The sequence below is a fragment of the Podarcis melisellensis genome (assembly GCF_964234715.1).
Source record: "Podarcis melisellensis genome assembly, chromosome: 2".
Lineage (NCBI taxonomy): Eukaryota > Metazoa > Chordata > Lepidosauria > Squamata > Lacertidae > Podarcis > Podarcis melisellensis.
The window spans coordinates 65,929,056-65,945,864 of record NC_138529.1 but is presented as its reverse complement, the minus strand read 5'-3'; the positions used below and the strand labels follow the sequence as shown (position 1 = coordinate 65,945,864).

At 43.0% G+C, this 16,809-nt stretch overlaps 1 protein-coding gene across 3 annotated transcripts in view; it reads left to right on the top strand.

The window, feature by feature from the left end:
• The window catches only part of RNF145 (ring finger protein 145), a 57,025-nt gene extending 40,438 nt beyond the window's left edge, over positions 1 to 16,587 (top strand). For all 3 annotated transcript variants that reach the window (XM_081901031.1, XM_081901030.1, XM_081901032.1), the window contains exons 5-11: positions 1,401 to 1,636; positions 5,656 to 5,831; positions 7,062 to 7,202; positions 9,157 to 9,339; positions 11,468 to 11,615; positions 12,460 to 12,816; positions 14,902 to 16,587. In XM_081901031.1, coding sequence (XP_081757157.1) covers positions 1,401 to 1,636; positions 5,656 to 5,831; positions 7,062 to 7,202; positions 9,157 to 9,339; positions 11,468 to 11,615; positions 12,460 to 12,816; positions 14,902 to 15,336 — 1,676 coding nt within the window. In that variant the 3' untranslated portion in view covers positions 15,337 to 16,587. The remainder of the gene's footprint in view (positions 1 to 1,400; positions 1,637 to 5,655; positions 5,832 to 7,061; positions 7,203 to 9,156; positions 9,340 to 11,467; positions 11,616 to 12,459; positions 12,817 to 14,901) is intronic.
• Positions 16,588 to 16,809: the final 222 nt, after the last annotated feature.

The window sequence follows — 16,809 nt, the reverse complement described above, 5'->3', positions numbered from 1 at the left end:
TCTGGTGCACGTTTTTGAAGTGTGATAGCGCTGCTTGCTTGCTTGCTTGCTTGCAGTGGTGTGTGTGTAGCAGTGGCGTAGCGTGGGGGGTGCAGTCGGTGCCGGCCGCACCGGGCGCAACATCTGGGGGTTAGGGTTAGGGGGCGCAAATCCACGGGTTAGGGGGCACAAATTACTTGCATTGCCCCGGGTGCTGACAACCCACGCTACGCCACTGGTGTGTAGAAACCTCTGACCGAATATAACCAAGAGTACAAAGGTAAGGATCACATCTGTTGGTCCACCCATACTTGTCTCTGACTCCACCCACCACTGCCATGTGGGCCCTGGGAGCTCACTCATGAGGGACTGTGGGCCTTGGACTGGCAAAGTTTGCTACCCTTGCTTTAAGCATACTGCCTAGGGCTATATTTTTTATATTTCTATTTTTGCCACAGTCCTCCCATATTTTCACAAAACATGCAGCAACCACAATTTTGCCTTCTGTTAAAAAGCAGCTGGACTAGCTGAGCTATGTTTCGTATGCAGCTTTTACATATTTAGATTTGGCAGTTACGCATAGTCCCAGTGCCGGATTTGCGTATAAGCTGAACAAGCTATAGCTTTGGGTCCCACTCTCTTGGGGGCCCCCCAAAAAGTTTAAAGGAAAAAAAAACAACTGGATGTACATTTACAAAATATAAGATAAAAAACAAATAAAACCTACATACAGCAACAGTGTTTTGTGTTGTGTAGTTTGTGTAGTTACTCCAATGATATAAGTATTGGGCCCCGCCTGCTAGCCTGCTCCCTATAATATCACTGGTTTGCTCATTTCTATATATAGGGTGCCTACAGGTTACATGGCAACTTGTGCAAATGGCTTTAGAATGATCATAGCTGTCAACCTTCCCTTTTTTGGCGGGAAATTCCCTTATTCCAGCGCCGCTTCCCGCTGCTATCCCGGATTGTTAGATATCCCATAGACTGTCCCCAGGACAGATGAGGCTGCTGATCCCTTATTTTCAAATCTGAAAGTTGACAGCTATGCTTTAGATACCTATTAGGTCCATAAATGACCACATAGCATATATTCAACACAAAAAACAGCAACAATTTGTTGTTGACAAAGGACAGCTGGACATATAAAGGGCCCCATTACCTTCAGTAGCTTAGGGCCTCATCAAACCTAAATCCGGCCCTGCAGAGTCCCCAGTGTGATCTTCCCCCTTTGCTGTCGATTTAGTCCATCATTGTTGCATGAGGACAATGTATTTAATCAAAATAAGATGTGTCAGGCTGCATTCTAGGCTATGGTGCTGCTTAATGAGGTTACTGGGGGAGGTGGAAGCCACTAATAAGATACAGATTTTGTTGAAATGGAAAGGATGTCGCTATTCAGTGTTCTCTGTCACTTTCAGGTCAGCTTGTGGTATGCACCCTTTGCTCCTGTGTCATGAAAACCAAACAAATCTGGCTCTTCTCTGCTCACATGCTCCCTCTGCTGGCACGGCTTTGCCTGGTCCCTCTGGAAACTATTGTGATCATCAACAAATTTGCCATGATTTTCACCGGCTTGGAAGTTCTCTATTTTTTGGCATCCAATCTTCTGGTACCATACAATCTGGCCAAGTCTGCATATAGGGAACTTGTCCAGGTAAGACGTATGCATGTTGAAATAAAGTAACTGGTTTTATCATTAGGTCTTGCATACTTTCGTAATATGGTAGGTGCATATACATATGCAGACAAACAAATGCACCTATATCCAGCATTTAGGTTTTGGATGCAAGCCTGGGTTACCCGTAATGTTGCTTGTAGAATGTAATTGTGAGCCAGTCCTAAAAATGGCTATTTTTGAGTAATGCAAAGTGCAGTGCAGGTACCGACAGAGGTCTCTTTTAGCCCTGTACATTGGAGGGTTTCATTGTTGAATGAGAGAAATGCTATCTATTTCAGTTTTGCCTTATCCCATGAATTAATAGAGGTCTCATTGCCCACAGCTCCCTTTCGCCCTTGCCACCTACACTGCTTTCTGCTTTGCGAAACATTTTGACAGGAGTTCCAATATGAACCATTCTTGCTGTTTGTAAGCATTGCCTCTGCTTGTGTATGAGTGTTCATGAGGAATGAATCCTCTCGACCCAAAAATACTATGTATCCGTGAAGTTAATGAAACACTGAAATAGCTAATTACACTGCTGCAATCTCAAATGCAGCTGTAGAATTGAAGATGTATATAAATAACCATCAGCTTGTTAATTAACACGATGGTACGTTCTCTCTTTAACAGAGAACTTGCTATCTGATCTGTGTGTACATTCATCTGTGCGGTGATGGAAAGGAGAGGAAATGGGCAGGGGAAATTAGGGCTCTCCCAGGTGACAGTCTTACTGTTTGCAAGCTGCTTTGGGATTCGTTTGGAGGAAAAGCAGCATTGAAATATAATAAATCAAATCAACTCAGCCTTGCTTTGTGATCTACAGTCAGTGCCAAATAGCTGAAGGATAATTAATATTGATTAATGAAACATTAAATGCAAGAACCACTGGCACTGGAGGGTGGGGTGATGGCATCACTTAATTTTACATTTAAAATTGCACTGTTATGATGTGGCAGACATGTTAGTGGAGGGAACTTCAGTACCTCTGCCGGTGGCATCCATGATGTAGTTGGCTGTGGCCCCACAACATCTGCTGGAAACTGGGGGCACGCTGAATGAAAGAGAACCCTCACTTTTATCCTCACAACAGTCCTGTCACATACCGTATTTTTTGCTCCATAGGGCGCACCGAACCATAGGGCATACCTAGTTTTTAGGGGGGGGTCAAGCCAAGGCAGCCAGCGGGATCCATCCTGCTCGCTGTTTTGGCTTCCTCTTTAGCCCCGTGCAACCTCTCCCTGCTGGGAGAGGCTGCGCGGGGCTAAAGAAGCCATAGCCACGTGCAGCCTCTCCCTGCCGGAGGGGCTGCGCGCGGATATCCCTGGAGAGCGAGAGGGGTCGGTGCGCACCGATGCCTCTCGCTCTCTAGGCTTCAGCGAAAGCAACACGAAGCCTTTGGAGCGCGGAGAGAGCGCTCCCTCTGCTCTTCGGAGGCTTAGTGTTGCTATCGCTGAAGCCAAGGCGCCTGCATTCGCTCTATAGGACACACACACATTTCCCCTCAATTTTTGGAGGGGAAAAATTGTGTCCTATAGAGCGAAAAATACGGTAGTTTAGATGGATATACCTTATTTGAAACTTTATTCAAGGTGGATCACTGAAAAGGACATAGTAAAAATATAAAACAATTGCGACTTTTTTAAAAAAAGTACTTGTATGTACATAGTTTAGATTGCCTTAGTTCTTATTCATTTGAAGGCTTTAAAAATAAGCTGGCTTTCTAATGCAACCTGTGCAGGAAATCTTAATGCGCCCGGTAAGTACAGAGCCACACACTCTCAACATTTGCAGAAAGGTGTTTGTCCTTGACAAACAGTACTCATACCACTGTTTTGTTAATTCCCTGTGCAAATCTTGACATTTACTTGTAGAGAATATCTAAACAATCTGGAAGATACTTACTACCTTCTGTTTGGATCATAGAGATGCTAATAAATAAATAAAAGCCTGTGGTTAAGAATAACTGTGTGTAATGTAAGCTAGAGAGAATGGAGTGCTGTTTACAAGAGGACAGAATTGTCACTAAGTTAATTTCCCCCCCAAATTGCATCTCAGACAAACTGCCTGCAATCAGAGTATAATTACAGCTCTGAATTGGTTTTGTGTTAAGATTCCAATATAGTGTAATTTAGGGTTAGGGCATGACAACCTCTACAAAATAACATGCTGTAATCAGAATTGTATTTGTTCTGAAACAGGGAAAATATATATTGCTCAAAACAAAAAACTGAGGCTTTATGCTTACAAGTAAAAAAAAGATCCAATGAACTCATCCAGCAAATGTTTGTCTGTCTGTCTGTCTGTCTGTCTGTCTGTCTAATACATATTCCAGGCTAGAACTCGTCTTGACCAGAGTTGGCTTAACTGTATTTTGCTTACTTTGTATTCCAGTTGCTCTCACTGATCTGATTGGTTGCCTTTTCCCAGCTTGAATTAATTCAGTGTAAATCAATATTTTGCTCCTATGTCTCCTACTGAGACTTGGAGGTGACATTGCTATCAATAGGTTTTTTTTTAATACCAGAAGAGGCAGGGGAAATGCAGGAGGAGGATTTAAAACACAGACAGAAATACTGCTTTGCAGCCATATCTCCAGAGCCCTACAGTTCTTGAAAGCACATGGGTGAAGAGTATAGGCAAAACTGGTTGCATATCCTGCCCCCACCTCCAGCTGCAATTAAGAGTTTCTGGGCATTCTGTCTAGTGAACTTACCTCTGTTGTTTCCAGTGGCTCATGGCAGTGTATCCTTATCTATCCCCCATTAGGGAAACACCTTGTTGAAAGTTGAAAATGCCATATCAGGGGTAGCCAGTGTGGGGTCCTCCTTATGTTGTTGGGACTCCAACTCCCACCAGTCTCAGCAAGCATAGTCTCCTTGGCAAAAGCTTCCATTGCAGAAGTAACAGTTGAATCAGCTAAGTACATGTTTGCTGCTCAGCAGTGGCTAAAAAGTACAAAATTTAGGAATGGCCATTGAGAAACTGTATTTTGATATTCTGGTACTTCCATTGTTATCTGTAAAGTAGTTCTTAACCATAAATAAGTGCAACAGCTGAACTTTCAAAAAAGCCAAGCAGATTGTTGTGCACATTGCCATAGCTGAACTTCAAGCACAGAAGTTTTGTGCAGAGCTTCTTGCCTCCGTTTTACTTAGTCATTTCAGATAGCATTTTGATCTTGCTATAATTGCTTTCCCATCCCATATTGTTCCACACACCCAACTACTACTGATCCTACTCCTAGAGCATGATCATATTCAAAACCTTCCAGCGATGCAGAACTGAGTGTATTTTTTATTATTGTTATTGTTATTATTTATACCCCGCCCATCTGGCTGAGTTTCCCCAGCCACTCTGAGCAGCTCCCAATCGAGTGTTAAAAACAATATAGCATTAAATATTAAAAACTTACCTAAACAGGGCTGCCTTCAGATGTCTTTTAAAAATGGGATAGCTCTAGGATAGCTGTTTATTTCCTTGACACCTGATGGGAGGGCGTTCCACAGGGCGGGCACCACTACCGATAAGGCCCTCTGTCTAGTTCCCTGCAACCTCACTTTTCGCAATGAGGGAACCGCTAGAAGGCCCTCGGCGCTGGATCTCAGTGTCTAGGCTGAACGACGGGGGTGGAGATGCTCCTTCAGGTATACAGGACCAAGGCCACTTATTATTATCATCATCATCTCAGTAAAGTGCCAAGACACAAAGATGTGCCTTAATTATCAAAATTAATGCCACATGCTGGTTTAGGAACCATAGATTGTGACCGAAAAAAGATTTTTTCTTTTTTTAAAGGTAAAAGTGGTGGCTCAGATTTGACACCTGTGATTTGTCAACAGGAATGTGGCAAAAATAGTTGGCAGGGTGTCTATTTGGTTGTGACAGTAAATGTGAATAACTGTGCCGTCACTCATTATTTACATCCAGTGCTCCCCATTTTCTCCTTCTGATATTTAGATTTTGGGGAGGCAACGGAAATCATTGCAATCTTCTCTTCTCTTTAACTTGTCCAGGTGGTTGAAGTGTATGGCCTCCTGGCCCTGGGGATGTCCCTGTGGAACCAGCTGGTGGTCCCTGTCCTCTTCATGGTCTTCTGGCTGGTACTGTTTGCTCTTCAGATTTACTCCTACTTCAGCACACGGGATCAACCTGCCTCTAGGGAGAGGCTACTCTTTCTCTTTCTAACCAGGTAATTAACAAAAAAATCTGTAGCGGGCTGTTGCTAATCTGTGCTGTGTAAAGCAGCATGGCTGGCTAGAACGTTATACTCTAAAATGTATGGAGGACACCAGGGTGGCAAAAGCTGTATGCACCTGTTGGCATATACACCATCATAGAAGTTTCTACACATGTGACAGGGCTCACCTCACAAGCAATGAAACCTGCACCACAGATCGTTTGCACATACATGCGTATGCCTGCAATCCTTTCCACCTTATTTTTTAAAGGAAGAATTACAGAAATTGGGAGTTCTTATTTCTGCTAAACTTCCTTGCCCCACCCCTCAGTAAATGATTTTCAGGAGGAAATCTAAGAGAAGGCTTCTTTGGAGGGTTTAGCAGCCAAAATGATCAAAAGTGGTTGGCACTCAACCCCAAGGAAAGGATCTGTTGCACTGTGCTTTGTGGAGTCATTGTAGCCTTTGTCTCTCGGGGTCTATTGCAGTCTTGCATGTTCCAGGAAGAAGAAGAAGTTGGGTTTCATTGATAACCAGAAATAACTATAAACGGTTTAATGGGATTGCAGAGTAACACATCAGAATGGACCCAAACCCTCATGCGGCAACTTAATTTCTAATTTTACAATCATATTAGGTTTGTATTGTGCAGACATCCTTGGGCTAATGCAGATTGACACTGGAAATCGTGTCAACCCTTGTCAACTACTAATGGAAACCTTGTATATGTACCCTTCAATGTTGGTGCCCCACCACAACTGGTTTCTTGTGTCTGATATTTTGGCTAAATGGGAATTGATGTATAAATGCATTGGTTTAACCTTGCATCTAACTGGACTCTTTTGGATCAAAACATCAATGAGCAAACTAAAAGTATTAATTTCTATTCGTCAATGAACGACTTGTTTCAATGGTGCTATCTTGTAATACACATCTCCAGTAATATCTCCAAAAGTTGAATATTGCTGCCTGATATGTATGTACATTTAAGACCCATTCTGAGTAGAAATGCTTTAGGATTTCACTGCTATGCTAGATGTGCAGCTCCAGCATTAGTATTTATAGAATATGGCAACGGACGGATTCATATTGATATTCCCCTGCTTACCCCATCTCCATTCCCCTCCTAGTCTTACTCTGTTGTTCTCCTTGTGTCTGTTTTAGCCGCATCAGGGACCACTCAAACCTCTTCTGTGTATTTATGCACAAAGATCTAATTCAGCTGTATTTTCTCCTTCCTAGTATTGCAGAATGCTGCAGCACTCCCTATTCCCTCCTGGGTTTGGTGTTTACAGTCTCCTTCGTGGCACTTGGAGTCCTAACCCTCTGCAAGTTTTACCTGCAAGGCTACCGAGCATTCATGAACGACCCAGCTATGAACAGGTAAGTGCACAGCAGAGGATGCTTAAACCTTTGACAACTTAGGCTGTGTTTAGTTAGGCTGAGCACAGCATAGTGTAATATTTCTAAATCCCGCTCGCCACAAAAATAGCTTACTATGTTGCTCAGGTCCTACTGTTATTGGATTTGACACTGAAATATAGGCTATCTTGTACCTTTCCCCCTAAGAAACATGCTGCTTAGCTCCTCTGCAGTGCATTCCAAGGGGATTGCAACTTGCTCAAGTTTTATGTACACGATCACAGCTTTATGTGCTTGGCTGAATTTTTTTGGCGGGGGGAGGCAGAAGAGCAGGGGGCCATTGGAGATCTAGCAAGAGCCTCCATACTGACACAGGCACTTCCCAGAGCCCAGTAAGCAAAGCAGAGAGCTTTAAAAGTTCTTTTGCACATCTGATGATAATTTTTCTCCTAAGCTTTTATTGCATTATCACTTTGCCTCACTTTTGCCTTTTATATTTTTTGCTCCCTGCCAGAACACCCCAACCTGAAAGGGGGAAAAATCCTCTTCAAGCTCCTCCCCCAGAACTTTGTTTTAACACAGGGGTGTAGGACTTGTGGCACGTCAACTTCAACTAACAACCATTGGCCAGAGCTGGTGTAAATTGCACTCCAGCAACATCTGGAGGGCCACAGGTTCCCCCTCCCGCTTTCAACAATTCTTCTTACTTCATCCTGCAGTTTCCTTGTGATGTTTTAATGAATGCACACCTGAATTTGCTCGCCATCTTGATGAGTAGCCCTAGTCAGTTGCCCTTGGCTCTCACGTCCCTGGTTTTAGATTGTAGGCTTCTCAGAGTTGCATCTGGTGTTCCTTAGCTCCCAAAAGCACCAGGCATATTGTGATATCATTTTGTGATACGTAATAACCTGTGTTCTCCTCCGTCCCTTCATACAGTTTCCTTCCTTTCTCTTCTGTGTGCCAACCAAAGTAATTTTGTTTCATCCTGAAAGCCTGTTTAAATTACAAGGAGAGACAGCTGAAAATAGCTTCCTTTCTCCCAACAATGGCTTGGCATAAAAATAGGAATTGATAAACATTAGTGGTGCAAAATTTCTAGAATGCTGAAATCTTACATTGTTACATAAGCATATATATTGTACTCAAAATTGAGCCAAGGATCAAAGAGATCAGAAGTGATCCAGGATCATTTCAGGTGAAGACAAGATGTCGAAAAACATTCTTTGGTACCTATATTGTATTTTACAGGATATGTGCAGTTGTATTAAGTCTCACAGCTCTGTAATGTAGGGCCCATGTGATCATTATTAATTTAAATTAATTGCTAGTGATTAAATTTGTCAGCTGCCCTTCACTGTAAGATCTCAGGGTAGGTCACATCTAGAAGAAAAATACAAGGCACCAAGAAAGAATAAAAACAACCCTGTCCCCAAATACAAGAGCGTTCTCTGTAACCCTATCGGACACACAATTGTATTTATATGCATTTTTATTGTTGAAATTCTTATTGTTAAATCATTTCAGGATGTTTTATGGGAAGCAATTCATAAATTAGATAAATGAATAATATTATACGTATCAACTAAATAATTTAGATATCAAAGGCCAAAAGAAAAGTGACTGCCTAAAGCTGTACAGAAGATGGTGCCTGACACACCTCTCCTGGAGTTCTACAGTTTGGGGGCCATCACAGAGAAGGCTCTACCATGGGCCACCACACACATACCTCACACCAGCCATTTTATGGATGGTGACTTGCCTAAGTCTGTCGAGTGAACAGAAATGTGAATTCCAAGACCAATGCACTGTATTGGGGATTTGCAGCTGACAGTCAATATCTCGAAAAAGGATCAGATGAAAAAGGCAACAAAAACAGTTCTATGTTACGTTGTACAATTCTAAAATTGTGCCCAGTTCATTAATACTCCAAATGTTATGCTTGTCCCCCCCTTTTTTTCCCTTTTATGTGATGAAGAGGGATGACGGAAGGAGTCACACTTTTGATTCTGGCTGTGCAGACTGGCTTGATTGAATTGCAAGTTGTTCACCGGGCCTTCCTGCTCAGTATTATTCTCTTCATTGTGGTTGCGTCCATCCTGCAGTCCATGCTCGAGATAGCAGATCCCATTGTCTTAGCTCTGGGAGCTTCAAGAGACAAGTAAGCCATGCATTTTCTAGTGGTGTCTGTTGATTCTTGCTTTGCAAGTAAATCTAGTCTATATGTGGGATTTTGGACTATGGGCTTGTTAGTTTAGGCACCCAACTATGGCTTCAAAATATGAGAATGAGCATTCAAGGGCCATCAGGCTCACTTACTCCTTCCTTCCTTCATGCATGATGATTGCTTTGCTGGTTGAGGCAAACTCCTGCTTGCCATTACCTTGGAACTGATCAACTATAGGGCTTACGATCCTGATTGGCAGAGCATGCACAAACCATAGTTTGTCAGTGTGGGCAATACAGGAGCAAATCACTGCACGATGCAAGGGAGAAGGGAGCAGCTGATCCCAAGGCTCATTGAAATCTTAGTCTGTGTTTCATTTGAACCAGCCCTGTGTGTCTGAAAGGAAGGCTTAGATCCTTAGCAGCTGAAAAGAAGTGGGATACAGGTACTCCCTGTTCAGTCCTCTCTGCTCTCTCTGGTGCTATTTATAATGTATGGGAGTAGCTTTCTCTGTCTTAGTAGTCACCGAATTTTAATGCAGATATAAAGTACTAAAATAGTGTCATGAGGATTAACAGCTCTTCTGCTAAACGTCTGGCTAAGTTTATTTTTTGTGTGTATGTTTTGAATAGTATATTGAGCTAGCACTGAAAAGGAGCAGCATGGCAGGAGGTGCAAAGGGTGGGATTTGGAGTATGGAACCAAGTCGACCAATAGCAAATGAATGAATACATAGCAGAAAGTGAGCACAGCAACTGAGGACCATAAGTTAGAGAAGTGGGGAGAGAAAACCTTAAATGTGTAAGGGTTAGAAACCTGAAGTTGATTTACTAGAACAGCAAGGATTTGGGACTAAAATTGCTTTAGTGTTGCATCTTACCTGTGACCTAATGCATAATATTGGAAGGTGTTTTTTAAAAATGTCCTGGTTAGAAGCTATGGCTTTTTGTACCTTGCCACCGTTCTCTGTAGCTTTGTCTTCCTCTCTTCTGTGTAGCCTGAAAGCGTGGTAAATAAGAGAAGGCTTATTTATATCCACTGTGTCTGTTTGTTTTGCTTAGAGGTTACTTGTGGCCAGCACAGGTTGTTGGAGCATGTTAAATGCTAAATTTATTAGCTGAGGGAAAAGGGAATATCAGAGCTGCGGAATGCATAGCTGGCTCCTATAAATTGGTTCTGCTGGCAGCAGGCGGTAACTCAAGCTCTGCTAGGTACAAACTAGGCTGGGGAAAGAAGATCTAGAAATGGCTATGGGCGGTGTCCTTAAATTTTAAGATCCAGATGTTGTGCCTTGGTATTTTCATGAATTAAAGATACAGGAGTATGCAAGTCCTCTCTGCACAGACACTGCTGTAGCTTGGAGTTGTGGGTTCCTCCCCCCCCCCCCCAGGAGATAGCGATATATCTGTGTGTCCAATTTATTCTTATGTACTGTTACAGAGAGATAACCCCTTCGGAGGGTGGGGCATGCAGTCTTCCTCCATTGAATTAGGTAACGAATGAGAGAAGCAACATGGCACTAAATAATGCTACTTTTATAAAGCTAACTGAGTGCTTTTTCCCCATCTGTTGAAACGAAAGAACAATCATGTTCAAAAGTTAAGTGGGTTGTTACATAAGAACGTAAAATGTGCCTGCTGGATCAGGCCAGTGGCCCTTCTAGTCCAGCATCCTGCTCTCATAGAGGCTACCCAGATGCCCTATGATGTCTGCCATCTGGACATGAGTGCAGCGACACTCTGCCCACCTGCAGTTCTTAGTATTCAGAGCCATATTGCCTCTGACTGTGGAGGTAGCACATAGCCATTGTGACTAGTAGTCACCGATAGCCTTCTCCCCAATGAATCTGCTTAATCCTCTTTTAAAGCCGTCCATGTTGGTAGCCATCCTTGCCTCCTGCCGGAGCAAATCCCACAATTTTAACTGCGCATTGCATGAAGAAGTGCTTTCTTTTACTACTTGTCTTGAATTTTCAAACATTCAGCTCCATTGGGTGTCCATTGGATGCTGGGTTTCTTTGCAGGGATCATAATGGTCCTCACTGAGACGATGCTACTCAGCAAGTCACTGAAGACTAAAGCTGAGGCCCTTTTTAATTTTAAAATTGTGTATCTTTTTACAGGAGCCTTTGGAAGCATTTTCGCGCTGTGAGTCTGTGTTTGTTCTTGCTGGTCTTTCCAGCTTACATGGCCTACATGATCTGTCAGTTTTTCCACATGGACTTCTGGTTACTGATAATCATTTCTAGCAGCATTCTCACCTCCCTCCAGGTAAGGTATAATGGCCTCCTGTATGCTGTTAATTATTTTTTAGTTCGTACCTGGCAGCAAGGCCTTGTGTTAGAAAACCAGGGCTAGAAAGCAGAATGCAAGGTGTTGACCAAGTTGTTTTTGGGAATACAGACTGAAAGAATATGTCTTTTCCATCAAGCTTGTTCTGTGTTCCAGGCCCAAGTACAGGGCATTTGTATTTACAGATTGTAATGGGTGGTATAACAGATATACCAATTTAGAAAACTCCCATTACTAAGGAAGTTTAAACATAAACCATCTATGTCAAACAGTTGGACACAACCCAGCTAAAGCAGAGCACTTTCCATTGATTTTTAACAGCAGAGTTGACCGTGTGCTCAAATCTCTCCTGCTGAAATCAGTGAGCCTTAAAACTACTACTGAGTTTGACCAAACTGCGGGAGGCAGTGGAGGACAGAGGTGCCTGGCGTGCTCTGGTCCATGGGGTCACGAAGAGTCGGACACGACTAAACGACTAAACAACAAAACTACTTAATGGCTGGAGTGTATCTAGCCATATTACATGTAACTTAAACTATCCTGATCACGCCATAATGTATTTGTGTTGAAACTCTTAACACTGAAATTCAGACTTCTACTTAAAATATATAAATCATTAAAATATAGTGTTCCACTTTTTTTAATAAAAAAATTAAGCCTTGAGTTTGTCTTGTTAAATATATCAATTATATATTTATCATTATGCAAGTGCATTGTTAGATTAGGTATCTATATTCTTCACCCATGCAAACATAATATTGAGAAGTTCTAGCTTTGTGACTCAGTCCCCTTTTTAAATCAGTGTCATTTTTTCTTGCTCCAGGTGCTTGGAACACTCTTCATTTATGTCTTGTTTATGGTTGAGGAGTTCAGGAGAGAGCCAGTAGAAAACATGGATGATGTCATTTACTATGTGAATGGCACCTATCGACTGCTAGAGTTCCTAGTGGCTCTTTGTGTCGTTGCCTATGGTGTGTCGGAAACCATCTTCGGAGAATGGACTGTGATGGGCTCGATGATCATCTTCATTCATTCCTATTACAATGTGTGGCTTCGTGCTCAGTTGGGATGGAAGAGTTTTCTTCTCCGCAGGGATGCTGTGAATAAGATCAAATCACTGCCCACTGCTACCAAAGACCAGTTGGAACAACACAATGATATCTGTGCCATCTGCTATCAGGTGTGTAGCTCTTCTGAAATGGTACTTTTGTGGATATTGTTCTGCCTCCTTGTGGTATTTTATTGGAAGAGTTGAAGTTTTTGCCTTTGAATTGAGCTGGGGAATTTATTACTACTAGTACTACTGTTACTACTGTTACTATGGTTGTTTGTATCCCGCCCTTCATCCATCAATCTTAGGGCAGTTCACAACATAAAATTGCAGTACAATTGTCCTGTTTAGATACCTGCAGGGCTAGCACTTCCACCTGTGCAATGGAGGAGTGGGAGCAAGGCTGCCCCTTCACTATGGTTCCTGCACTGCACGGGGTTGGTCTAGATGACCCTCAGGGTCCCTTCCTGTTCTGGAATTCTATGATTTGCCAGCCTGCCTGCACAATGACCTGACATGTATGATTCATCCCTCTGCAGATGAGTAGTAGATGGTGTAGATTGGGTCATTATATTTCCAAGACTTCAAATAGTCTACCCACATCACACATTTTGTTACGCACTACTTCCACCGTGCAAATTGTAGCCCCAGCCCAGTTAAGTGTTTGAGCTGGGCCAGTCTCTTCAGTCACAATTAAAAACAAAACAAAAAAGTGGTCAAAGGCAGATGATGCCTGTAGTTTTGTAAGATGCATCAAACATAGTTTTTTAAGTAAATAAAAGCTTCACATTTTAATTCGTCTTGAAGTCATATCTTTTGAAACAAATGTAACTGCTTTATAAAGGATCTCACTTTGACAATTGTGCCTGAAATAAATTGAGTGATGTCTATGCTTATAAGCTTGCACTGGCAACTTGCTTTGCAGCTGATGTCTGTAGCCACCCAGAGATGCAGGTAGGCTGTTGGGTTCCTTCGCACACAGTCTCAACTAGTTTCTCCAAACTCCTGCCCAGTGACTTTGCAAGAACAATTTAATCTCTGAGGCCTGTTCACTGCATCCCCGAAGAACCAGAAATTGGGCAGAAATTATAAGGCCAATTATCTAAATTAGATCTAGCCTTTTAAGTGAACATTAATAATGAAGTTAAAATAAACCTGGAAGCCACACTTCCATATTTGTGCTTTAAACTCCCCCAAAACTGTCTTTTCTTCTTAAGAATGCATGTTGGATCTGAATGAAGTGGTTGCATTGATGGCTCTTGGAATACAAAGCTTCTTGTACTTTCCTAGCTACAGTTCAGGAGCATCAAATCCAAGCCACATGTTACTAGTAGAGCACATGTACTGCATATATAAGGATCCAGGTTCAATGGAACTGCCAGTGAAAAATGCTTCAGGCAGGCATCTGCATATTTTGGCTAGTCTTGGTAGCCAACCAGAAATTGTGCCAGGAACTTGCTGCTCTTTCCAGGGATGGTACCTTCTCCCTGACCTCATTCTGCACCCCAACAATCAGTGTGAAGTCAGGGACCTTCTCCAGCACCAAGCTTGGAGCTGAGGTTGGGGGCATTCCAGCAATCATGCTGCACTTTTGAGGAACCCTCATTACCTTGGAAATAGAACGCCAAAGCAGCAGGCCCTTTCCAAGCTTGGAGCTGGAAAAGGGGAGTGGAGATAATCTTGCAGTTGTGCTGCATTTTGGAGGCTTTCAAAGAACTTCAGAAGCCCAGTACACTGTCCCCGTCTCCAAGGGTGCTGGCTCCTGGGGGCCAAGGCACTATGCCCCCCATCTTATTTTTTAGAGGGCTGGGCCCCCACACTATTCGGAACATCACATCTGGAGAAGCTGGCACCTCTGTTTGTCTCCCTTTCCTGTTCAAAGGTTGGGAGAGTGACTTATGCTAGCCAAAGGGTGATGGGACATGCTGTTTCTGCGCAGAATTGTGGCATTCATCCAGCTGTGTCTATGTAGTTCTTGCACTGCAAATCCTTAGTAATTAAAATTTAGCCTACTTGCCTAGAATAAAATATTATGCTTTGTGCTCTGCTGTTCTCGTGTGTTACTAATGCATAGATATAAAGCAAGTCTCCTCTGTGTATGAATAAACAACTGAACATGGGCAGTTGGGTCATTGTGGTTTACCTTTTAGCAGTCCATGCTGAGTTTTAGGGTAGCTTGGGCACTGTGTGATCCTTCTGCCTTCTTTCTTTCAGGACATGAAATCTGCTATCATCACGCCTTGCGGCCATTTCTTTCATGCAGGCTGCCTTAAGAAATGGCTTTATGTGCAAGAAACCTGCCCCCTGTGCCACTGCCAACTTAAAAACCCCACTCAGCCCCCGGGGCTAGGATTGGAGCCCGTGCCACAACCAAATCCCGGAGCAGAACAAAACACTGTTCAGCAACAAGCCACTGAGCCCGCCGGTGCAGAGCACCAGGAAAGGGCAGGAGGCAAACCTAGTGACAATGGACAAGCTGCCAAAGGATCAGGCTCCCTGCAGGACTCTGTCGATGTGAAGGATGACTCTGTCAGTCTGGACACTGCATCTTCCAGTGAGTCTGGCCAGGGGGAAACTGTTGCCAAAAGGCCGGCTGAAGAACGGGAAGAAGTTGCAACGCGAGACTTAGGGAGCTGCATCCAGAATTGAACAGGCGGACGCTGGTGGAAGAATTAAGCACTCCAGGAGCTCCTGATTTGGCAGACGGAATCTTAAACCCTTCATTTGTCTCGAACAAGTTTTAACTCTCAGAATGCTGGCCAAAATGTATTTATGATATCCTATGCTGATTTTCTGTGAGCTGCTTCGTTTACAGGGCTGCCAGTGGGTTCCATTGGAAACTACCTTAGAAGCTGCCACCATGTTGCAAAAGGGCAGAAACTGGAAATCAAAACTGAGTATTGTTGGAAGGGAAAGTTGGGCGGCGGGAGGTGGGGAACAAATGTGAGGATGTTGGGGTGTGAGTGAAGAGAGAGGAAGAGGGAGAGATTAAAATAAAAGACAGTGTTGTTTAAATGGAAAAGGGAGAATAAAATTCAAGGGCAATAGAGGTTTGAGTCCATATCCTTGGCCTTGTCTTTCTACAGTGAGCGGAGCTCAGTCGAGAACAGTGACACAACTCCTGTAGATCTCAGAAGTAACAATAAACAAATCAAGGATTGTGTTGGGACAGGGCAGCACTCAAGTAAGTCGAGTGTGGTGCTTTGGGCATGTTGGGGTAGGGCATTTGCATTCATGTAATCTATAGCAACTCTTGAATTTTTATGATGGAGTCTTAAACACTTCAATGTTTTAGAAAACCTTTTTTGTTCATGAACTTTCTGGACAGCATGGGCTGTGTGAAGTCATTAAAGCTCTGGTGAACTTTCTGTCTCGCCTCCACCAGTGAGTGCAAGAGAGAAATGGGAGGAGTTTTATGGTGCTGATTGAAGCCTCTCAGTGCTGTTGAGTTCTGTGTAGTGTATAATTTCTTGCAGATGAATTGAAGCAGTATTAATCTCCTGGCAATATTTGCACCTTTGGGAATGAGTACATCAATTGTATGATCAAACGCCGCAAATGCCACTCCTAAAGCTGTTAATAGGATTTGCACCTTTTTCTTCCCCTTCCCCCTTCTTTGACAAAAATGTGTGTGTATTTAAATTTTTACATTCATCATGGCTTTCAGGTAGAACTAGGGATGTGGGAGGGATGGGAGCTGGCAATTTTTTATGTGAATTTTGATATGAAAAGGAACTAGTCACTTATTTATACACTAGGCTTGGCTCAATTTTTTGTTTTTCTCGAGAGTTGTTGTTCCTAATGTGAAATGTGACATTACTTTATTTTTTAGTAGTGAATTTGGATGTAGACTGACAGACATAGCTGAATGTCTCAATAAAGTACTTTTGAAGATTTTTACATTTTGATTGTCTTGTTCTTCCATAGGAAAGTTTCCTACATTTCCTGACCTTTAAAGCCCTTCACGGCCTAGGACCCTCATACCTATGGGACCGCCTCTCCCGGTATGCCCCACGGAGAGCCTCAAGGTCCATAAATAGCAACACCCTTGTGGTCCCGGGCCCTAAGGAAGTTAGATTGGCTTCAACCAGAGCCAGGGCCTTTTCAACTCTGGCTCCGGCC